The 23,336-nt window shown below is 32.2% G+C and overlaps 4 protein-coding genes across 5 annotated transcripts; 3 read left to right on the forward strand and 1 right to left on the reverse strand.

Moving 5' to 3' along the window:
- The first annotated feature begins 1,827 nt into the window (after positions 1-1,827).
- On the forward strand, positions 1,828-4,904 carry LOC114196168 (mechanosensitive ion channel protein 10-like). The gene is made up of 5 exons (XM_028086720.2): positions 1,828-3,294; positions 3,389-3,512; positions 3,725-4,018; positions 4,096-4,298; positions 4,419-4,904. The coding sequence occupies exons 1-5, from the start codon at positions 1,985-1,987 to the stop codon at positions 4,684-4,686; spliced, it is 2,199 nt and encodes a 732-aa protein (XP_027942521.2). The 5' UTR covers positions 1,828-1,984; the 3' UTR covers positions 4,687-4,904.
- A 6,256-nt stretch (positions 4,905-11,160) lies between these two features.
- Positions 11,161-14,527, forward strand: LOC114196167 (mechanosensitive ion channel protein 10-like). Its single transcript, XM_028086719.2, has 5 exons — positions 11,161-12,649; positions 12,748-12,871; positions 13,120-13,413; positions 13,491-13,693; positions 13,942-14,527. Exons 1-5 carry the CDS (start codon positions 11,310-11,312, stop codon positions 14,207-14,209), a joined length of 2,229 nt encoding a protein of 742 aa, XP_027942520.2. The 5' UTR covers positions 11,161-11,309; the 3' UTR covers positions 14,210-14,527.
- A 4,425-nt stretch (positions 14,528-18,952) lies between these two features.
- PSBX (photosystem II subunit X) lies at positions 18,953-19,538 on the forward strand. The gene has a single exon (XM_028047518.2). The coding sequence runs from the start codon at positions 19,064-19,066 to the stop codon at positions 19,421-19,423; it is 360 nt and encodes a 119-aa protein (XP_027903319.1). The 5' UTR covers positions 18,953-19,063; the 3' UTR covers positions 19,424-19,538.
- On the reverse strand, positions 19,444-22,483 carry RPA1A (replication protein A 1A). 2 transcript variants are annotated; one of them, XM_028047516.2, is made up of 2 exons: positions 22,135-22,483; positions 19,444-21,677 (listed from the first exon to the last, which is right to left on the reverse strand). In XM_028047516.2, the coding sequence occupies exons 1-2, from the start codon at positions 22,404-22,406 to the stop codon at positions 20,045-20,047; spliced, it is 1,905 nt and encodes a 634-aa protein (XP_027903317.2). In that variant the 5' UTR covers positions 22,407-22,483; the 3' UTR covers positions 19,444-20,044. The 2 variants fall into 2 exon arrangements, with proteins under 2 accessions (XP_027903317.2, XP_027903318.2); XM_028047517.2 differs by having other exon boundaries at positions 22,139-22,455.
- Positions 22,484-23,336: the final 853 nt, after the last annotated feature.

Here is a 23,336-nt window from a genome sequence, read left to right on the forward strand (position 1 = left end):
AGTCATATAGCATGTGAAGAAGTCCTTCTTAATTTAAGAAAACAATTTACTTAGACAAAATATGCATGATAATAATGATGATATTGATGAGATGTATGTGATATTGTATAGTTATATACCTGTTACCAAGTATATTATATACAATATTTGTATGAAATATTATCCTTTATAAATATAATATTTTAGTGTGTTACCCACTATTGCATACAAGACTTATGAAAACAGTTATCAAACCATCGTTAAGAGAGACATTGTTGTATTAAAATTAGTAAAGCATGACTTTTACCTGTTAAAAAAGCAAATTAATGACAAGTATGACTTGAATTGTCATTGTAATTTAACATAGATCATAAAAAAAATCATCGTCATTATAAACTTAAATATCAATTAACAAAAACTAACCTGAAATAGAAAATAGGGAAGGAAGGGGGAAGTGTGACTCAAGAACATACACTACGAGATTAGTCCTATGTTAAATTAACTATAATATTTATATTTAACCTTTTGAACTTTTAAAATGTCAACTTTTTCAGGTATATATTCAAATTTGTGGTTGTAATTAACACTTCCGCATGTAATTTTTATTTTTTCATACAAAAATTAATTTATTTAAAAGATAATAGTCATGTTTTAGTACACTTTTTTTAACTTAAAATTCCGTGAATTAAAGTATGACAGAACAAAATTAAATTAAAAAAATAATAAATATTATATGGACTTTTTAAACACAAATTTATTTTATATAAAAGCATAATAGTAAAACATAATTTAAACTTTTTTTTGTATTTGTGAAATTTCTAATGAAAATTATTCTGAACAGTAATAATTACCCGTTATATTAGCTTTAGCATTATTTCTTTCCACCTCCGCCATGCAAATCACAACCATGTTTCGCACTTTTCTAACTCTTTATTCTTTATTATTTCTGCGTTTCCTTTTCTACAGTCATTTTCAGAAAGTTTTAAACTTTTGATGGAAAATTTCCAACTTTAGGAAAATATTAAAAGAAGGCTTTATAAACTAAACAACAAATCTAAAGAGAAAAAATGAAATCTCGAATAACTTTCTTCAACCATCCTAACACCACATAGTAATAAAATATTAAAATAACAAATAAAACAAAATTCAACATTATTTCCGGACATAAAACACAAATATTATTTTAATGTAATAAACTTTTTAAAATTGTGCACTATTATTCTTTGGATAAAAATCATTCGTGAAAGCATATTGTTCTCATTAAAGAAAGCATTGGTACAAAGATCTGGAAAATAATTTTTATACTTTTTCTAAAATATATTTAGTTCTTGAACTTAAATGATTGATTTTATTCCTTAAAATTGGAATATATATGATTTTAGCTATTTTATGTATAAATTTAGTATTTAAAATTTATTTTACTATTATAAAGCTAATAGATACCCTAAATTAACATAAGTTTTTACAGGTAAATGTAATATTTAGTAACAGTTTTAAAACATAAGAACCAACATGAAGTTTGCCGACAAATACAAGCAACAAACACAAATTTAATCTAAGAATTTGTTATGCAGTTAATGTAATATTATATATATATATATATATATATATATATATATATATATAATTACTTAAATTTGTTTGTATTTGTGAAATTTTGAATATAAATTATTCTCTAACAGTGAAAATTCTTATATAGCTTTAGCATTATTACTTTTCACCTCCGCCATGCAAATCACAACCATGTTTCTAACTTTACATATCACTGTCTGATTCCAATTTGCGTTTTCTAACTCTATTCTTTCGACAAAAAATGTAAGAACAGAATATATTCCCAACAACAGCAACTCAACAGTTCCATTTCCAATTTTCAGAAAGTTTCAAACTTTGGCGGAAATTTTCCAACTTCACTAACCCCAGTTGAACCCGCTACTGGTTGTTGTGTTGATTGAATTCTAACAGCTGCTTTTGAAGAAGGTAGAAAGGAGAAAGTTGTCACCTTGACATGGAAGAAGAAAGAAGCGTGGCAGACAAGAAAGTGACAAAGAACGAGGTTGTTCTACGAATTTCAGACTCTGAAGGAGCCACGAATGCAATGACCGAAATAAAAGATTCTGAAAGTTTTTCAGTAGCTGAAAGCAGTTCCCTTTCTCCTCATCACAACACCCAGATGAGAAACAACGATGAAGTTTCCACAGAGTTGATGACAACTACAAAGAGGTTGATCGGTCAGTCGGAATTTTCGAAGCCAAAGTCCAGAATGATGGATCCACCGTGTCCAAGATATGCAAAAACTGTTGAAGAAAAGGCTCGAATGACAAGTTCATTTACCAGGATTTCTCGTAACAGGAACGTTCCCGAAGCAACTATAGTGACCCCAAGAACCCCCTTGCTTGGGACTCCTCCCCCTGAAGAAGATGATGACGATGAAGAGATGTACAAGATTGCAAATATTGAAGTGACCAAGAGATCTGGTAGGAAGTGGAGAGTTGTTGAGTTGTTTGCTTTTGCTTTCATCATGGGGTTTTTTATTGCAAGTTTAACTGTTGCTGAGCTGCAAAAAAGAGAGATTTGGGGTTTGAAGCTGTGGAAATGGTGTGTATTTATATTGGTTATCCTCTGTGGTAGATTGGTCACTGAGTGGTTTATCAATGTTTTGGTTTTCTTGATTGAGAGGAACTTTTTGTTTAAGAAGAAGGTTTTGTATTTTGTGTATGGTGTGAAGAAGAGTGTTCAGGGCTTTATATGGCTGAGTTTGGTTCTTGTGACATGGGATATGCTTTTCAGCCCTGGAGTGAAGATAACCAGTAAGGTTGGTAGGATTCTTAATTTCATTGCTCTGACCCTTGCTTCTTGTCTTATTGGAGCAGCTTTGTGGTTGGCCAAAACATTGTTGATAAAGCTTTTAGCTTCAAGTTTTCAATCTACTAGATTCTTTGACAGGGTGCAAGAATCAATCTTTCATCAATACATTCTCAAGACTCTTTCAGGCCCTCCCTTGATGGAGATGGCTGAAAAGGTAGGTACAACTTCAAATACTGACCAACTCAGTTATAAGACCATGGTTAACAAGAAGGAAGGGGAGAAAGGACAAGTAATTGATGTGGACAAGCTCAAGAAAATGAAACAAGAAAAGGTTTCTCCTTTGACTATGAAAGGGTTGATTAATGTGATAAGGAGTTCTGGGTTATCTACCATCTCCTATGCACAGGATGAAGATGAGAATGAACAGAAAGATAATGAAATTAATAGCGAGTGGGAAGCAAAAGCAGCTGCTTATAGAATTTTTAGGAACGTAGCCAAGCCAGGACACAAGTATTGTTACCCTCTCAAAACTCTGCATTTTTTTTTTTTTTCTGATTCAGTTTCTCTGGAATGCCTCTTCTCATTTCACCATCAAATATTTTAGGTATATTGAGATAGATGACCTCTTGCGATTCATGAAAATTGAAGAAGTGGAAAACTTGCTTCCACTATTTGAAGGTGCAGTTGAGACTAGAAGAATTAAGAGGAAGTCTCTCAAGAACTGGCTGGTAAATTACTTAGTCCATATTGCATTATATTTTATCATTAGCCCAACACATGTTTATAGGGATTCATTAGAGAAAGATTATATACATGTAACATGAGTTCATTCGAGAAGGAATCGATACCATTCTTGTTGGACTTTGTCAGTTTTTCTTCAATGTGGAAGATTCACACTTGAATTATTCTTGACATGTTTATATATCATTCTTGTTTTCAGGTGAAAGTCTACCTTGGACGGAGATCACTCATACATTCACTAAATGATACCAACACAGCTGTTGATGACTTGAACATACTTGCTTCTGCAGTTGTGGTTATTGTGACCATTGTTGTGTGGCTTCTTTTAACTGGTGTCTTAACAACTAAAGTTCTTGTCTTTATATCATCTCAGCTTTTACTTGTGGGTTTCATGTTTGGCAACACTGCTAAGACTGTGTTTGAAGCTATTATATTTGTTTTTGTGGTGCACCCTTTTGATGTTGGTGATCGTTGCGCCGTTGATGGTGTTCAGGTAGTTTTCAACTCTGAACTCTCTCAACATCCATTCATGAAAACATACCTGACTCACACATTTGTTATGGTTCCCAGATGGTCGTGGAAGAGATGAACATACTAACCACCGTCTTTCTGAGATATGACAATGAAAAGATTTTCTATCCAAATTCAGTTCTCTCAACCAAGCCAATCAGTAACTTCAACAGGAGTCCAGAAATGAGTGATTCTGTTGAATTTGCTGTTGATGTTTCTACTTCTATTGAAAGTATTGGAGCTTTAAAGGCAAAGTTAAAAGTGTACGTGTTTTACTATGCTCCAGCTATAGATTTTAATCTTAGATACTAGTTAAACATGTTCCTTAAACGTGTCATACTTTGTGTTTGAAGTTAGTTGATATTTTTGGACAAAATTTGCAGATATTTGGAGAGTAGGCCTCAGCACTGGCATACCAAACACAACGTATTGGTTAAGGATATTGAGAATGTGAATAAGATGAAAATGGCTGTGTATGTTACTCACACCATCAATTTTCAGAACTATGGGGATAAGAGCTGCAGAAGATCCGAATTAGTGCTGGAGTTAAAGAAAATTCTTGAAGATCTTAATATTAAATATCATCTGCTGCCACAAGAAGTTCATGTCAGTTATGGAAGGTCACAAGACTCAACATCTCAAGCACTGTGAATTTATCTTATCCTTTTCACAGGTGGAAGTGTTTAGCAGAGTTTTTGTGCTGTTATTATTTTGGTTCTATAGACTAATTGTTTCCACATGGTCTTTTTTTCTAATTAGAGATAAAAAAAATGGTGTGATATATGATGTATGATTTAGTTGGTTCTTGGAAACAGGTGAATTTGGTTTCTGCACTTATTTTATACAGTTTTTTTTTTTTTGAGTTAAAAATCTAAGATTTTTTTATTTTCAGTTTAAATGTTTTAAACATTAAAAAAAGTTAAATCCTTGAATTTACAAAGAATATTATTATGGTCATTTTTAAAGATAGTATTTGGTCTTTAAAGCATAAAATAAAATGTATAGCTGATATTCAAAATAAAGATGGAGCAACAAAAGTAATAAGTTGCTTTAGAATTCTAAAAAGAATAAAAATATTAAAGTTCTTTCAAGTTTTTTAAAGAGAAGAAAATCCAACAAAAATAAAAGAAGAATTAAAGTCACTAAATAATGAAGACATAAATAAAATGCCATATTTGAAAATTAAAACTAGGAGTTATTCATGAATTTTAAATGGACAAGTGAAAAAAGTCAAAGAAATTGGTGTATAAGACTATAAATATTAATTTTGGAAGATCTAAATAAAGAAGAGTTTCACCTTCTCGTTTCATGTTTTGAAGTATCTTGTATTTTCAGTCCCTCAAAAAAGTTCTAATCTATGATGCACCGATATTTGTATTATGTATACTTATTCTACACATATCCGTATCTGATATTTTATGATACTTAACCGATACTTCTCAAAGAAGTATCTAATATATCAACTAATAATGTTCTTATGATGATAATAATTTATAAATTTTATGTTAAAAATATTTAATATATTTGATTTTAATTTGAATTTATACAAGAATAATCATATATTTATCATGTTCTTTAAAAAAATTGTATATTTTTCAATATGCATATATCGCGTATCGTGTCCTATTATTTTTAAAAGTAACATATCAATGTATCAGGTATGTGTCGTATCTGATAAACGAATCGTATTTGCACATCATAGGTTCTAATAGTTGAATGTTTGTCCAACTTTTGTCGATACTTGTATGCATGCAAAAATATATAACAATAATAATAATGTATCTTTATGAACATTGAGAAATCTTTGACCTCCCAATTTTCTTTTACAAATATAAAATATATAAATAAAAATGTATTTGATTAATAATAACATATTTAACTTTCTTATATTTGTATACATTTATAAATGAAAGATTTTTTTTAAATTGTCATTGAATAACATGTATAGGTACCTATCATCGCAAGCAATTGTAAGAAAGAGTTGGTGCAGTATAACATAATAATTTATTTAATGTAGCTGTAACTCAAATTTACCACCGATACAACTCAATATAAATCAAACATATAAATGATTAAATTGCTTTGTCGCAATTTTAGGGTCCTCAACTTTTAAATAAATCTGTTAGAGAGACCGAGCTTGCAATTCGAAGATTGTTTAGTCGAGCAAAAACATGTGCACCATGTATAATTTTCTTTGACGAGGTTTTTTAGTGATTCTCTTTTTTAGTAGTGTTGATTAACTTGAATATTTTATCATGACATGTTAAAATTTTGATAACAAACTAAATAAAAAAATTATTTTTGTGCCATGTTTGACGGGGTGTTTTTGTGATTGGTGCTACAAATAGGTACACTTTGTTCACCATATTTGTTCTGGAAGTAGTTATTTCATTACACATCACAGCCATATTCAAAGTTCAGTTTCTCATTTTTGCAGGCCTGAGTTGATGGATCGTGTTCTCTTACGCCTCGATAGATTTGGTAAACTACTCTATGATCCATTTCCCAGCTTTGATGAGCGAGCTTTGATATTGAAAACTCTTGTGAGGACTAAGGCGATCGATGCCACTGTAGATTTGAGTGCAATTGCAAGAATGTAAGTTTGTGAAAACCTAAGTGGCGCTGATCTTGCAAGAATGGTTTATCTATGTTCTTTATTGATGTCACATTCTTATTATGTATACTTCAATCTAGGTTAAAGAATGCTACAATATTTTAAGATACTTTATCGATATTTATTAATGAAAAATGTAATGTATGGAGGAACAATACTTTTATGATGATAATAATTTATAATTTTTATATTAACAACTTTAAGACATTTGATTTTAATTTGGATTCACACAATAACAATCATATATTTATATCACATTGTAAATTTTTAATTATATCTTATCTTATTATTTTCAAAATAAATGTATTGATGTATCAGATACATATCGTATATGATACACAAAGGCGGAGCCTCTTAGGAGCAGGGAGGGGCCTAGGCCCCCCAAATATTTTTTAATTTTTTCAAAATTATATATCCATTTTTTTTAATTTTTAAAAATTTTGAAAATTTTAAAATTATAAATAATATATTTTAGAAATTGATGATAATTAAATTGTGTTTCTTTATTTATTTTATAAAATATAATATTTAATGTTAATAAATAATAAAAAATAAAAAAAATATTTAGGTTTAATTAGTCTTCTAGTATCTGTTTTCGTCTAAAAATATCAAAATGCCACTAAATTGAAACTAAAAGAACTGGAAGATCAACTTACATTTTTGGAAACAATAACCAAAAGAGTAATTAAATCAAACATTTATTAAAATATTTTTTATTTTCTTCTGTCATTGCCTTTTAAAATTTTGACAAAATTGTACTCATCTCTCACTATCATATGTTTTTTTTTTTGAAGAAAAATGAAGTTAGACACATACTCATTATGTTTGCTCTCATTTCTCATCTATTTCCTTCATTTCTCGAAGAAAAAAAAATGTAACTCTTTCTTGTCTTACTTGATGATGAAATATTACTTTAATAGTTATTAAAATTATTTTTTATCTCATGAGCTTTTTGTATATTTAGTTTTTATTATTATAGAAGAAAAAAATAATGTATTATGTGTTTTTTTATAACCGATTTTTAATTGTGACTTGATTATAATATATTTTTCTTCTAATACTTATGTCTCTCAATATTTTATTAGATTATGATAAATTATTTTTTAGTATATTTAAAAAAAACATATCGATGGAGAATAAAATAATGAATTTATGTTGTAGAAGTAGTAAAAGGGAAGCTACACTTAAAGATGAAAACAAGTTAAATTATATTTCTTTACATCTTTTAAAGTTTTTAAAGCATTATACTAATAATTCAATCTAACGATCCAATTGTTTTATAGAAGAGTCCTTTTTTAAAGTGTTATACTAATGGTCCAATCAAATGATCAAAAAATTATATTATTATGGCCCCTCCAAAACTCTTGGTGAAGATCCGCCACTGATGATACATGTGAATTCTCATATCATTGTTGTATATTATGTATGTATATATGCTTATTTGATTATTGTGGGGACAAATTCTGTAGGTAGGATTATAGGAAAAGAGAGATAGTTCGAGAGATACTGATTGGATTGACTATACAAGTGAAGATAGCGCCAATGGCCATCGTGAAAGACAAAGATAAAACTATCAATAGTACTCATTTTGAGGTGGCAGTAAGTAAAGTCTCGTCATCAGTGTCTGATAGGGTATGTCTTATTCCTCTATTTATATGCATGAAATGTGATGTATGATGCCTTGTGTAACATCCCGCCAGGATATTACTGATTTATAAATAAATAAATGAAATAAATAAAACCACGTGCTTTTAATAATACTTCATTTCCCCAAAACGGCGGGAAAATTTAGAAACTTTATTAAACCATCAAATAAGTCTATGAATACCAAAACAACACGTCATAAAATTACCCATCAGGGTTTATAACTGTTTTCAAAGGCAATAAAGAAACTTAAGCATTTTCCCCACATCTAACCCCTCTCTGCGGCTAAGCGTCACCTGAGCCACCTGCATCAACAGAATCTGCTCCCGTGTACCGCGTACACGATCATCGCCACACACATGCAGATAGGGTGAGCTTAACAATTAAATCACATGAATAAAGTTGCAGAAACATAAGCATATCAACATAAGATACCGTATATAACATAAACATATCACATTACCCAGTTCTTTAATTCCTACCATCTGACCTCCAATCAGATTATTCGTGTTCTACAACGTCTAAGGATTACTTCAAGGTGACTTGCTGTCATACCTATCGGCCACAACCGATAGAGCACGTACGGGAAAACATGCTACGAATCATACACCGCAACGCCAGGTAGAGTTCCCATATACGAACATAGTCTGTATCGTCCCAAGACTACCAAACTCGTCAGCTAACAACTGAGGAGGGCAATCTATCCGGACCCATCCGTACTGGCCACAACCAGCACACTCACACGGCAACACTCGCTAACCCGAGCCACAACTCAAGGGTTCCTCGTGTTCATCCGTCATCCCGAGCCACAACTCTAGAGATGCTATTCCGAGCCACAACTCAAGGAATACCACGTGCTTAACCCCTATCCCGAGCCATAACTCAAGGGATACGTTCCGAGCCACAACTCCAGGAACACCAACAATCTCACCTTTAAAGCACCATTAAACGCACTGTAGATCACGAATTCATAATCAAAACTCAAAGCTGCAGCAGTATAAATCGCCTGGCGGGGGACACGTACCGCCAGGCACTGTCAGCTTCCAGACCGCCTGGCGGGGGACACGTGCCGCCAGGCGCCAAGCGCCTCCAAAAGAATTACAAAGTCTGCAACAACCGCCTGGCGGAAACGTTCCCACCGCCAGGCGGACGCAACCCATATCGCCTCTGTTCGTTCTCTATCGCCTGGCGGGACCTCCCTCACCGCCAGGCGCCTCTTGTTATTTAGACCCACTGTACCGCTACTACCGCCTGGCGAGTTGAACCCCGTCGCCAGGCGCCATCTCAGAACCTCGTCACGTGCTGGTTTATCTACACTCCATTCCTCTGTTATTCTCCATACACTAATTAAGGTTATTTAGAAAATCCCCCATCAACTACCAATCATCCATATACACATTATCCCCTAGTCTGACCATAGCATGATTAGTCCTTCCATTAAGCTCACAGGACGTCCCCCTCTATTTTTTTTTTTGGTACCCAATCTGACCAAAAAGCATTCACCTCACTGCAGGTATTTTTCAGCCCTAAGACCTATCTGTCAACATTCTCTTTTCCCTGTCCACCCCATAATTGACCCCATCTTATTAGTCATACTTAAGTCTACACTCCCCTAATTTTCCAATTCATCTCGTAGTCAAATTTGTTCCCACCCAATATTATTACCCCCACTGCACGAATTTCCACTCCTCCAGCCCGAACCAGTCCAACCAGACCTCCAGTTTGCCACTGCTGTAACGTTGCCGCCTGGCGGTAACTGATCTCCCGCCAGGCATACCAGACCTGAGAGCCATCCTGCTCTCTTTCGCCACTGCTAACCTTCCCAACCACCACCTATCATCTATCTTAATGCAATTCCTCCCATTTTGGCATAACAACTCCAATAATTTCAGTCCCCCCACCTCACTACCACCGTACCCCGCAAGGATCACGACAATTTCATCCCAAGAGTACTCCGCTTTCATCTCCGTCACATTAAATCACTGTTTCATTCATTTCTACCTACTAATGCGTAAACTGGACATCATGTAATATCGAATTCATCTATTGTCAATCACCAACAACTTTCCCACCGATCAGATTTAACCCAGAATTCTAAAAAACCCCAAAATAGGAAAATGGCCCCGCATTGCCTGGCGGTTCAACCAGCACCGCCAGACGCTTCATCCGTAACCTAGAAATTTAGTGTAACTCCAAGAGTCGCCTGGCGGCCGGAAATGTGCCGCCAGGCGGTTCCCCTCCCAGAACCCCATATATATGACTAAATCAGGACCATATATTGCACTTTATGATGTTTAGCAAACCAAACTTAAAATTTCCATTTTTACAGCTTTTGTTTCAAATAATGAGAAGTGGCGCCGCAAAGAAAAAATGCGTAAAGATGCGCATCATTATAGTTATTTGTTTTTTCCTGTTACATTTTTATTAATGTTCCGTCTTCTTCGCCTTAAAAGCATGTTTGTTTCGATGTGTGGAAATTTCTTGGATGAATAAATAATAAACACCAAAAACAAGAAAGTTTACATGTATAATAAACTTTCCGTGCTAACATCAAAATTTTATGGAAGTTTAGGAAATTGTTTATGTCTTTAACATTTTATTATTTTATGTTTTAAATTTTATTATATCAATGTTTTTTATTATATAATAAATAAATATATTTTACTTTTCATATATTTTCACTTTATTTCTTCTCGCATAAACAATTTTACTTACTATTAATAATACATAAACTTCTTTCACATCTTGTTTATTTTTGTATTTTTTTTTTATTTTAACTTAAATAATCTCACTTTCAATGGTTTTCATTTTTTTTTAATTCTCTAATCCTCAATCTCCATCTTTATTCCCAAAATAAGAGTTTTCAAACATTACCTGAAAATTTCTAACTTCACTAACCCCAGTTGAACCTTCTACAAGTTTCAGCTTCAATGTAGCAGAAAACGGTTGTTGCACTCCTAGAAATCTAAGACCTGCTTTTGGGAGAATCTAGAAACTAAAAAGTTGTGACCTTGACATGGAAGAAGAAGGAGACGTGGCAGACAAGAAAAAGACAAAGAACGAGGTGGTTCTACGAATTTCAGACACTGAAGAAGCCATTAAAGCAAAGGAGCAAAGGGTTTCCAGAAGCTTCCCAGTAGCTGAAAAATGTTCCCTTTCTCCTCACCATAATATCCAGATAGGTAAAGGGTTTAGAGATTCTCATGGTGAAATCACAGAGCACAATGGTCAAGTATCCTCAGAGTTGGTGACAACTACAAAGAGGTTGATGGGTCGGTCGGAGTTTTCAAAGCCAAAGTCCAGAATGGTGGAACCGGCGTGTCCAAAAGATGCAAACTTTGTCGAAGAAAAGGCTAAAAAGACAAGTTCACCTGCAAGGAATTCTCTTAACAAGAATGTTCCTGACGCAACTGTTGTCACCCCAAGAAGCCCTTTCCTTGGGATACCAGGGGAAGAAGAAGATGATGACGAAGAAGTGTACAAGACTGCAAATGTTGAAGTGAGCAAGAGATCTGGTAAGAAGTGCAGAGTTGTAGAGTTGTTTGCTTTTTCTTGCATCGTGGGGTTTTTAATTGCATGCTTGACTGTGAATAAGTTGCAAAAAAGGTTTATTTGGGGATTGGAACTGTGGAAATGGTGTGTATTGGTTTTGGTTGTCCTCTGTGGTAGACTGGTCACAGAGTGGCTTATCAATGTTTTGGTTTTCTTGATTGAGAGGAACTTTTTGTTTAAGAAGAAGGTTTTGTATTTTGTTTATGGTGTCAAGAAGAGTGTTCAGGGCTTTATATGGCTAAGTTTGGTTCTTCTGACATGGGGACTGCTTTTCAACCATGGAGTGAAGAGAACCAGAAAGGTTACTAAGATTCTTGGTTACATTACTAGGGCCCTTGCTTCTTGTCTTCTTGGAGCAGCTATATGGTTGGTCAAAACATTGTTGATAAAGCTTTTAGCTTCGAAATTTCAATCTACTAGATTTTTTGACAGGGTGCAAGAATCAATCTTTCATCAATACATTCTCAAGACTCTTTCAGGTCCTCCCTTGAGGGAGGTGGCTGAAAATGTAGGTTGGACTTCAAATCTTGGTCAACTCAGTTTTAAGACCATGAATAGTGAGAAAGAAGGGGAGAAAGAACAAGTCATTGATGTAGACAAGCTCAAGAAAATGAAACCAGAGAAAGTTTCTGCTTGGACAATGAAAGGTTTGATTAATGTGATAAAGAGTTCTGGGTTGTCTACCATCTCCTATGCACCGGATGAAGATGAGAATGACCAGAAAGATAATGAAATTAATAGCGAGTGGGAAGCAAAGGCAGCTGCATACAGAATTTTTCGGAACGTAGCCAAGCCAGGACACAAGTAACATTGTTACCCTTTGAAAATTCTGCAACTTTTTTTTTCTGATTCAGTTTCTCTGGAATTGCCTCTTGTTCTCATTTCACCCTCAAATATTTCAGTTATATTGAGAAGGATGACCTCTTGCGATTCATGAAAAATGAAGAAGTGGAAAATGTGCTTCCACTATTTGAAGGGGCAGTTGAGACTAGAAGAATTAAGAGGAAGTCTCTCAAGAACTGGCTGGTGAAGTCTCTTCATATAGTATATAATGTTTACTGAGAGCATTTACATAGTTCCAATTTCCAAAATATTTCCTCGTGTCAGAGAATTTTCTTTAACATTGTTGTCTTATCCTAAGAATTGGTTAAACAATATACGAGGTCCAATATCTTTCAATTTTGCTTCACTGGAATGTATATATGTTAAGTTATCAAGTTAAAATTCATTCCAATGCCACAAGCATGATGCTCAGATATTATTCTTATTTGCAGGTAAAAGTCTACTTTGAACGCCGATCGCTCGTACATTCACTAAATGATACCAACACAGCTGTTGATGACTTGAATATGCTTGTTTCTTTCGTCCTGCTTATTGTGATCCTTATTGCGTGGCTTCTTATAATGGGATTCTTAACTACTGAAGTTCTTGTCTTTATTTCATCCCAGCTTTTACTTGTGGTTTTCATGTTTGGCAACACAGCTAAGACTGTGTTTGAAGCCATTATATTTGTTTTTGTGATGCACCCTTTTGATGTTGGTGATCGCTGTGTTATTGATGGAGTTCAGGTAGTTTTCAACTCTGAACTCTCTCCACATTCATTCATGAAAACATACCTGACTCACACATTTACTATGGTTCCCAGATGGTTGTGGAAGAGATGAACATACTAACCACCGTCTTTCTGAGATATGACAATGAAAAGATTTCCTATCCAAATTCAGTTCTGGCAACCAAGCCAATCAGTAACTTCTACAGGAGTCCAGAAATGAGTGATTCTGTTGAATTTGCTGTTGATTTTTCTACCTCTGTTGAAAGTATTGGAGCTTTGAAGGCAAAGTTAAAAGTGTACGTTTTTACTATGTTTTTCATCTATAACTTTTAATGTTAGATTTTTGTTCAACTGTTCTTTTCCTTCCATTGGTGTGATAAGCAAAGGGTTTAGCTTCGACTTTTACTTCTCTAATATAGTATAGTACTTCTGAAGTTCTCCATAGTGATTGTTTAAGCTAGAGATTACTTATTTCTTTACACATTGTCTCAGTTATCTGTTTGTTTGAATGAAGTCACTTTTTATGTTTGGACAAAATTTGCAGATATTTGGAGAGTAGACCTCGGCATTGGCGTCCCAACCACAATGTAGTGGTTAAGGATATTGAGAATGTGAATAAGATGAAAATGGCTGTGTATGTTACTCACACCATCAATTTTCAGAACTATGGGGAGAAGAACAGCAGAAGATCCGAATTAGTGCTGGAGTTAAAGAAAATTCTTGAAGATCTTAATATTAAATATCATCTGCTCCCACAAGAAGTTCATCTCAGTTATGTAAGGTCACAAGACTCAACAGCACAGACATTTTGAAGATATCTTGTACTTTCATAGGGTGCAAGTGTGTAACACATTTTTTTTCTTTTTGCTGTCATATTGGTTCTAATCTAATGCTTCTCTCCACGGTCTATCTAGTTTGAGATCAAAGATGAGTGGCAAATTTGATGATAAGTAGTGAAATTGGTTTGTACACTGTATTTCCTAATGAATTAGCTTAAGCCTCTTGGCTAAACTTAATGTTAGTAGTTGTTTTTAATAGTGTTGGTAGAAGTGTCTTAGAAAAATGCAAAGGTCAAGATTGTAGCATGTACTAAAGTTATTAATTATGGTTTAGATAGTGATTATATCGAATGCATGTAGCTGAAGGGTCGTGTTTAAAGGCTAATAAATTGATGATCTGAGTTAATATTGTATGATGATCTTTTGGTGTTAATATTGTACTATTTTGTACTATGTGATATCTGAGTTATGTTTTGTGTCTTTTTTGTGATCTGTGTTGTGTTCATAATAGCATCCATTGTTATGACAGATCTTTCAGCCATATATGGTCAAGAAATTTGTGCTTGTACTTTGAACTTTTTCTATGTTTAATTTGGTTAGTAACTTAATGTTACATTCATACTTGAATTTGAGTTTGCTTAATTTGCAGGGCTTTGAACACTACATATGTGAGTGTAGAAATCAATGTTTTGGAAGCAAAAATGTGATTGAAATGGTGAAAAGAAAAATGATTGCTTTGATTGTAATTAAATTTTTAATTTTAATAATATGAATTATTTTAAGTAATAAAATAATATAAAATTATGAGAGGTGGTAAAATTACTTTAAATAGTTAATTTATATGTTTTATAAGATAAATAATAATAATTGATACTTTAAGTTAATTATTTAAAATGTATATTTCTGCAAACTTAATTACACACTTTATCATTTAACATAATTGTTAATATAATTGATAATGGATTTAAATTTTACTATCTAGGTTTTCTTTTCAGCGTATTTTATGATCAACTTTTGTAAATCTTATCAATCTATTATATGTATGGCAAAATATTATTAACATATTTTTAAAAACAATGTTATTTTATCATCACATTTTGCAAAAGAACATTTTATCACTAACACATAATAGTAAAATAAGTAAAAATTTAAAAGAACAGTTAAAAATATATTTTTTTCAGCAGGCATTGAATTTTGAGTGGTTTAGAATTTTGACTTTGAGATATTCGTTCATAATTTTGATTGATCTGGCACATTGATTCTGACATTTAAAATAATCGTTTTAATATTATCAAAATAACAAAATCAGCACGTGCAAGAATAAATTGCTACTTTTACTTCTCTTTTCAAAGGTTTTGAAAAAAGAAAAAGGTTACTCAAAGTCAATATAGAAAGGGACAAATAAATCTTTATTTACGAAAAATGTCTGAATCATCTAAAATAAGTTATGGTTGGATTGGATTCTTAATCATATTCACAACATTTTATTCATACTCCAAATATTTTATATATAAATAATTATATGTTAAAGATATGAAAGATACTTAACATTAAATTAGGTGCAATTAAACAAGATATTTAATTATTTTTAATATACAATCTTTTAGGTAATTCTTTGTAATATGTAAATCTTTATAATGAATAAATATAAATATAAGATAATTTTTTCCTCACAGTCCAACTATCAGGAGACAGAAATATTAGTAGACGTACATATTATTTAAAAGACTAACCCTTTTTGTTCTCTTATCATCGTAAATTAACTATGAAATGATAATTTTTATCAAAAACATAAGTTTTTATCTACATTTTATAGTTTTCATATGAAAATTTATGTAGTTTTATTCTTGAGTTATAGATTCATGTATTGATCAATTTTGATAGTAATTGGTAGAAGTATTAAAAGTTGAATCAATCCAAAAAGAATTCAAAAGATCTAAAATTAAATAAAATCAATTTATTTTTTTAATATTTTAGGTTCACTTTTTATTCATCGAATTACTGAAAATAAAATTAAACTGATTTTATTTAATATAATACTACATTCTTTTACGATTTTTTTATATTGTAATTATAATATATTTAATTTTATTATGACAAAATAATAAGTTTACGATGTATTTTTAACTATATAATTATATTGTTTTGTTTGGTTTAATTTGTCGGATGGTACTCACTTTCGTTCGAATATGTCAGTTTGGTATCCGCTATTCAAAATGTATTAATTGAGTCCTAACTTTTGAAGAAATGTCTCAATTAGGTCCCTTTTAAACAAAAATTATTGATGATATTTATATTAAAATTTAGTGATAAAAGTCATGAATAAAGTTAACGGCGTTAATATTTTTTTTTTTTCTGAAAGAACCTAATTGAGACATTTTTTTTCAAAAGTTTGGACTCGATTGACACCTTTTTAAAAGCGGGTACCAAACTGACACATTTAAACAAAAGTGGGTACCGTCCGACTAATTAAACATTTTTTTTCTATGTGATAAAATTTGAATTATACATACGAGAATAATTATAATAAATAGTGGATTTTTATTTGACAACTTTTATCTACAATGATTAATAGTTTTTTTATAAAAAAAAATTAATAATTTTATGATAATAAAAGCTGTTGAAGTCAATCCAATGCATAATATTATAGTTCAAGTTGGTTAAATTTTTATATTAAATTACAATTGAATCAAATTAATTCTGACTTTTTATATTTAGTTCAAACGATATCTTAAATGAAAAATCAAACAGCGACATTCTAATAATATTTACAAGAGTCCATGAAATATCATCAATTAATAAATGTCCACCACAAACACCGTATAAAATTAGAAGCAGAGAAGAGAGTAACAAGAAGAGAGTTTAACATAAAAAAATAATCTTGGTATTTCTATCTAAATGACCTAATATGAAGTTTAAGTGCAAAAGAATGATTATGATGATAATCTTGCATGCTTTGGTATCGAATGAGATGTAATCAATGATAAAATAGGATGGACGGAGAACTATACGAGAGATATAATAATAATAATAATAATAATAATAATATATAAGTTTAATCTATATAACGAATTAACGTCAAACTTTAAGATAATGAATTTGAATATTCTTTTTAAAAGGTACTTTCATATCACCAATAAATTTCTTTAAAACAATTTATTGAAAAGATATAATATCAGTGAAATTCGAGTTTAACGTACGTAAGAGATTAAAACTATTTTAATCCAATAAATTTATGGATTTCTAATCTTATTATGTTGTTCAATTTTCTAATACTTAAGGTGAGAATTCAGAATGATATTCAAACTTCTGTGAGAATTTCCAATAAAATGTTATTCAAAATTATCTTCAATATGTTTTTTTTAGGAATATAGATATTCTTAACCTTATTATAGATTTGTTTTCTTGAATAGGTTTTAGTATCTTTATCCTTTTGTATTTATTTTCTTTGTTTTTATGCTATTTAAAAGTAGGGTTAAATATATTTTTGGTCTTTTAACTTTGAGTGAAAATTAAAATTAATCTCTCCTGAAAGCCTTGAACCAAATTAGTCCCTCAATCCTGTAAATGCATGGATTTAATACTTTTAACTAAATTTTATTAAGTTTATTTGACGTTTGAAACACATTTCAACATTTCATTATAGTATTTTAATTTGTTTACACCGTTTGACATATTTTCTTTTCGATGTTAACTAAGAAACACTTTTGAAACATCAAATTAACTTAAAAGAAACTTGGTTTAAAAGACTAAATCTACACATTTCTAAATATGAAAGACTAAATTAGTTTAAGATTTTCAAAAGGGACTGATTCCAATTTTTTCTAAAAATTGAAGACAAACATATTTAAAAGAATGATATAAGTAATTTATATGACTAGAGTGTGCACATTGTTGAGATCATATTTTATTTGTTGATGTTTTTTCATACTCTATATGGGATAAATGAAAAATTGTATAACACTATTAGTTAAAAATAATTTATTAATACTAAAAAAAATGTGTTTTCATACTCTATATAATACGTATAATAGTAAAAAAATTTAAATAAAATCACAAAATCGATTCAAACTAATTTGCAAAAAAATAAGTTTGATTTAGTTTAAATTTTAATATTCTAACTAAATAAAAAAACCGCACCAAATTAGTTTGATTTAGTTTAAATTTTTAATATTCAAACTAAATCACGTATAATTACAAAACCGCACCATGAACACAAATATCCATCATAAATTTTAAAGATAGTAGGGTGTAAAGACCACTGAGAGGTTTTCCTAGAAAGGAAATAATATGTTCTGATGCATAAATATTTACAAAATTGTTTTTTAATAAAAATAATTTATGTTCTGATGTTTTTACTGTGAAAAGTTAAAACAAGAGCATATAAAAACAACATAATTTTTTTTTAAAATTCAAAATCCTTTTTTGATTTAGAACCAATTCTTCTGAATCACCCAGTAATCATCTACTTTAAAATCATATTAATTGATATTTCACTATAAATTTGGATAATTCAAAGTAAATCCAGCATATGAATTAAGCTACGCCAATCAAAATGATGGTGTGTTTATTAGGCTGAAATAGTAGGGTATAAATAACTAGAAGCATAAATACAGAATTGAAAACCTCACTAAAATTTGAACCCAAAGGGTAATGATAGGACAGATAAGATAACCTTATCCATCAGTTTCCAATAGGAAAGCTGCCACGTCAGATAGAGGCAAATATGCCCAAAATTTCGACCTCTCATTCCACTTCTGCCTCCACCACCATTTCTCTCAAAGCAAGTTAAAATATAATCAACCCATTTCCTCACTCTTCGCACCAACTTCTACCCAGTAAACAAAGAATAAGCAGGGGAAGAAAGAAAGAAAGTACAGAGAAGAAATGGCTTCCACTTCTGCACTTTCAATGGCTATGCCAGTAACTTGTGCCACCCACAAGAAGGTGCTTCCTACCTCTGATGCCTTCTTCAAGCCACTGCCTCTACGGTCTTCAAAAGCAGTTGCAGCATCAAATCCCAATGGAAGGTTTCAAGTGAGAGCCTCCATGAAGGAGAAAGTTGTCACAGGGCTCACAGCAGCTGCATTGACGGCTTCAATGATGGCTCCTGATGTGGCCGAGGCTGCTGTCTCACCTTCTCTCAAGAACTTTTTGCTCAGCATCGCCGCCGGTGGAGTTGTTGTTGTGGCCATTATTGGTGTTGTAATTGGTGTTGCCAATTTCGATCCCGTCAAACGAAGCTGATGAACTTCTGAGGCACTGTGTTCTATTTTTTTTTTTTTTTTAACTCCTATAATGGTATGCAGCATCTGTAATGTATTTTTCTTCAGCAATGAAGTGAACCCTCTGTTGTGTAATATGTGACCTTTCTTCTCTACTTGGGCAGAAGCCCTTCAATTCTTAAAACGTATTTTTTGTTGATTGCGTCATTTTGCTGCATAAGAATGGAATAACTAGCAGACCGATGATAGATTACATTTTGAAAATATCTAACTCTACGGAACGATTATATAACATTAACTACAGATATAACTGAGATTAAATCAGAATGAATCAGATAGTAGGAAAATTGATGATTGATATTTCGAGAATAGTGGGATTGCTCGGTCATATGAGGTAATACAAGGAGCAACGAATATATCCTGTGTGATATAAAGGCACATCCACACACAAAAAAGAAGAAACAGGAAATTCAAACATGAATTGATACTATCTAAATATATGTGTCTGCAATGGGCATACAAATGACGTACGTAGTAACTCATAGTCAGTAATGACAAATGATTAATTCTATGTAATGCTTGAATTCTAACACTATATGTATGGTTCTCAATAATACTAAAAGAAGCTGAACCCAAGCTACAATCACTTCCTACAAAACTTGGAAATCGAATCAAGCATGTATTGACTCTCTGAAGAATAGTTCACCTTATCTACCTTAACTACAGTAATCTTGACCTTTTGTTCATCGCCATATAATTCCTCTTTGATTTTCAGCCTAAACATAAACTGTTTGAAGAGTCGGCTCTTGATTATTTCTCCAAACCTCTCATCATCCTGTTGTTCATGTTTCAACATGTACAGATCTTTCGCTGAATACTCCATAATCTCTTCACCTGCTTCCTGGAAAGCAGTTACCCAAGTTAATCCTGTGCCATCCAGAATTTGAGCTTGCAGAAGGTATCGATAATCACACTCCTCAAATTCCTGATTGCATCTATCACATTGCCATCTTGTGTTTCCTGACCTAGTCACTTTCTTATTGCATTGTCGATCTCCAATCACCAGAGGGCAAGCTGTGTAACAAAATGTATCAGTCTTGATGAACGATATAGTTGCCCTTATTGTTATCCAGTCTGGCTTGTCTGATCGTCCTAGACCTTCATCCATGATTTGAGATACAGTTTTGCGTACCTCATTCTTCGATCCTCCAGGAATAACGTCCCTAGAAATTGAATGGGAAGCAGAATCTTTTCCAACTAGATCAAACCATTGTCTTAAGCTATTGGCCTCGGGGAACTCAGGATTTATGAAAAGCTGTGTGGTAGAAATAGAGCCTATCGACTTTCCACTAAAATCATTCACCTTCCCCGCTTTGACTGCTAAAATAGGGAAAAACCCAGAATCTACCATCTCTTGCAATTGTTGCCCTTCCCTGTTGCAAAATTCTCCCCACAGTGTAAATTCAACACTCCTGCCAGAACTGTCTTTTAGACTCAAAATTCTTCTCAGGGTTTCCATTCCATTCTTCCTCAAGATGGGAACAGAAGGGTTCACAGATGTCACAACCCCAATAACATCAAGGATGGAGTTATTGTCAACATTCTCAATGTCACTGATAGGTCGAAATGAGAACTGCTGTCTAGGTATAGAATCATCCTCATCCGGGCACAACTCCACTGTTGAAGTTGATTCCAAAAAAATTTCCCATTCATTCTTCAAGTGGTTGAAATTCTTCTGTGCAGGTTTTAAGCTACCTTTCGATATCATGTAAACTTTACCAACCTCAATTACATTATAGAAGCGATCAACAACAGCATTAAAGCATGTTACTCGTATTTCACCTCCATCAGAATCCAGGAGATCAAACGAGAAGACTTTCCCATCACCGCGTGCATTATTATAGCGGCGCAGATCCCCTTTAGCAGTTACCCTTGCCTTGATAGCCCACCGACCTTGATAAGGATTTAAAGCAGCTATAGGAATGATGCGTGCTGGCGCCTCATTTTTCACAACTGCACCACGGCCTTTGTAAACTGGAGGCGGTTGGTATGGAGGTTGAATTGTTGGCCTGAAATTCTGGGCTTTATCATGACTTGCATTTTGAGCAGCAGAGTTACTAATAGTATTACTAGTATTGTTACTCCTGGCCAAATTCTCCACAGTGTTATCTGCTATAGCTCTCACACTTGGTAAATCTGAATCCAAGGATGGCTTCGGATTCCCAATGATCTCAAAATCAGCTATTATAGTTTCCATGTTTAGAACCATAATAATCCTGTGCAAGGAAAAACAAATAAGTATATAAACTAATTTTACAGGATAAACCTAAAGTTGAAGATGCAAGATTCAATCAGCAACATGTTCTTTATTCCTTAGAATCCATCTATACACAGACACATTAAGCATAACAACTAAATGCAAAGGTTTTGCATATCTCTAATTAAGTTGCAATTGCATTTCTTTATACACACTCTAACCAATCAAATATAAAATTCATTCAACCAAAATTCGACCGCCTCTCCTTTTAATTCGAATTATCAGGGTTTGCAAATGCTAACACGACAAATAAGGTTATGTTACATTTTGCTTTAAGAAGTGAAATTCGAACCATATAACATAAAAAAGTGAAATCACATGGACTTTATTATATTCGCAACGGAAACAAAACTAATTTGAGCATAATTAGAGAAATGACATAAATCCAAAATTAGATTTGCAGAGAAGAGAGAGACTTGCGGTTCTTGAAGGGAGTGCATATATAATCGAGAAGCTGAACAACCGAACCCTTCCGAACCCGACCGGTTCGGACTCGGTCGTTGAGCTGAGTGGCGAGCATCGCGTGGTGAGACAAAACGGCGTCGGAAATCAGAAGACGGTATCTCTGCTGCTGCGAGTTGTTGGTGTTGGAGACTAACGCCACGTCCAGAACCTGAACAAGCGGTTTGGCGTTAACGTCGCCACTAATTATCGCCGGAATCGCGTTTTCAGTGAGATTCACCGACATTTTCCCTCCAATTGTGGATTTCCCGAACAAACTCAACCCCAAAACGGAAAGAGTAAATAGAGAACTCGAATCGATATGAAAGAAGGTTTCATTTTTTTTAGTTTTATTTGAATTTTATTTATAATTAAATTATTTGTACTATTTAATTATTTTAAACAGAATTAAATGTTTTGTATTAAGAGTGTTTTTTTTTTGTACTTAAAAAAATATATTAATATATATTGTGCAATTTTTTTTCTAAATTTAGTTATGATTCTTCTAGTTTGAAAAAATGTTAGATTAATTTGGTTTCAATATCATATTAAAAATAATTTATTTTAGTGTTTTAAGTTTAAAATATATGATTTTATTCTCAAAATATTAAATTTGAAGGATTCAAAATAGTTTTTAAAAAATATTTTATTTTTTTAAACTTAATATTCATAAATTAAAATCATATTTAATATTTTGGAAAATTAAATTATTTCTTTAAAATTTTAGAGATGAGATTTAGTTTATCTTAAATTTTAGGAATTAAAAACATTATTAAGCTAATTATAAATTATAAATTATAAATTTCTACTCACATAATGAATGATTGTCTTTGAAAAGAAGTATGAAAAAAAAAACTTGGACATCAAGAAATTGAAGTACTTTAATAGAACTTGGCAACTTAAGGTGATAAGAATCTTCAAGTCCAATAATCTTACTTTAATGAGTATGCCAACTTCTTTTTTTGGAAAAATGAGAGAACATAAGCTTGAATACGGGAGATTAAAAGAAGATGATAAAGAAAGGAAAAGAAAAAAAATTGTATAACACTCAAAGTTGTAATATCTAAGAGATGTTAGAGATGAAGAAGAAAAATCAAATAATGAATATTCAAATCTTATGGTAATGAAGATTTCAAGATTTCTAAGAAAACAATACCAGGAACTATTTTTTATATAC

This window comes from Vigna unguiculata, chromosome 9, assembly GCF_037176805.1.
Source record: "Vigna unguiculata cultivar grain cowpea cultivar isolate G323 ecotype 2 chromosome 9, ASM3717680v1, whole genome shotgun sequence".
NCBI lineage: Eukaryota > Viridiplantae > Streptophyta > Magnoliopsida > Fabales > Fabaceae > Vigna > Vigna unguiculata.

Excerpts from the sequence above, each read along its gene's own strand:
- LOC114196168 (XM_028086720.2), top strand. The coding sequence starts at position 1,985 with ATGGAAGAAGAAAGAAGCGTGGCAGACAAGAAAGTGACAAAGAACGAG. Across the intron at positions 4,019-4,095 it reads GCGCCGTTGATGGTGTTCAG|ATGGTCGTGGAAGAGATGAA; the intron begins GTAGTTTTCAAC and ends TATGGTTCCCAG. Across the intron at positions 4,299-4,418 it reads TTAAAGGCAAAGTTAAAAGT|ATATTTGGAGAGTAGGCCTC; the intron begins GTACGTGTTTTA and ends CAAAATTTGCAG.
- LOC114196167 (XM_028086719.2), top strand. The coding sequence starts at position 11,310 with ATGGAAGAAGAAGGAGACGTGGCAGACAAGAAAAAGACAAAGAACGAG. Across the intron at positions 12,650-12,747 it reads GTAGCCAAGCCAGGACACAA|TTATATTGAGAAGGATGACC; the intron begins GTAACATTGTTA and ends CAAATATTTCAG. Across the intron at positions 13,694-13,941 it reads TTGAAGGCAAAGTTAAAAGT|ATATTTGGAGAGTAGACCTC; the intron begins GTACGTTTTTAC and ends CAAAATTTGCAG.
- PSBX (XM_028047518.2), top strand. The coding sequence starts at position 19,064 with ATGGCTTCCACTTCTGCACTTTCAATGGCTATGCCAGTAACTTGTGCC.
- RPA1A (XM_028047516.2), bottom strand. The coding sequence starts at position 22,406 with ATGTCGGTGAATCTCACTGAAAACGCGATTCCGGCGATAATTAGTGGC. Across the intron at positions 21,678-22,134 it reads ACTCCCTTCAAGAACCGCAA|GATTATTATGGTTCTAAACA; the intron begins GTCTCTCTCTTC and ends TTCCTTGCACAG.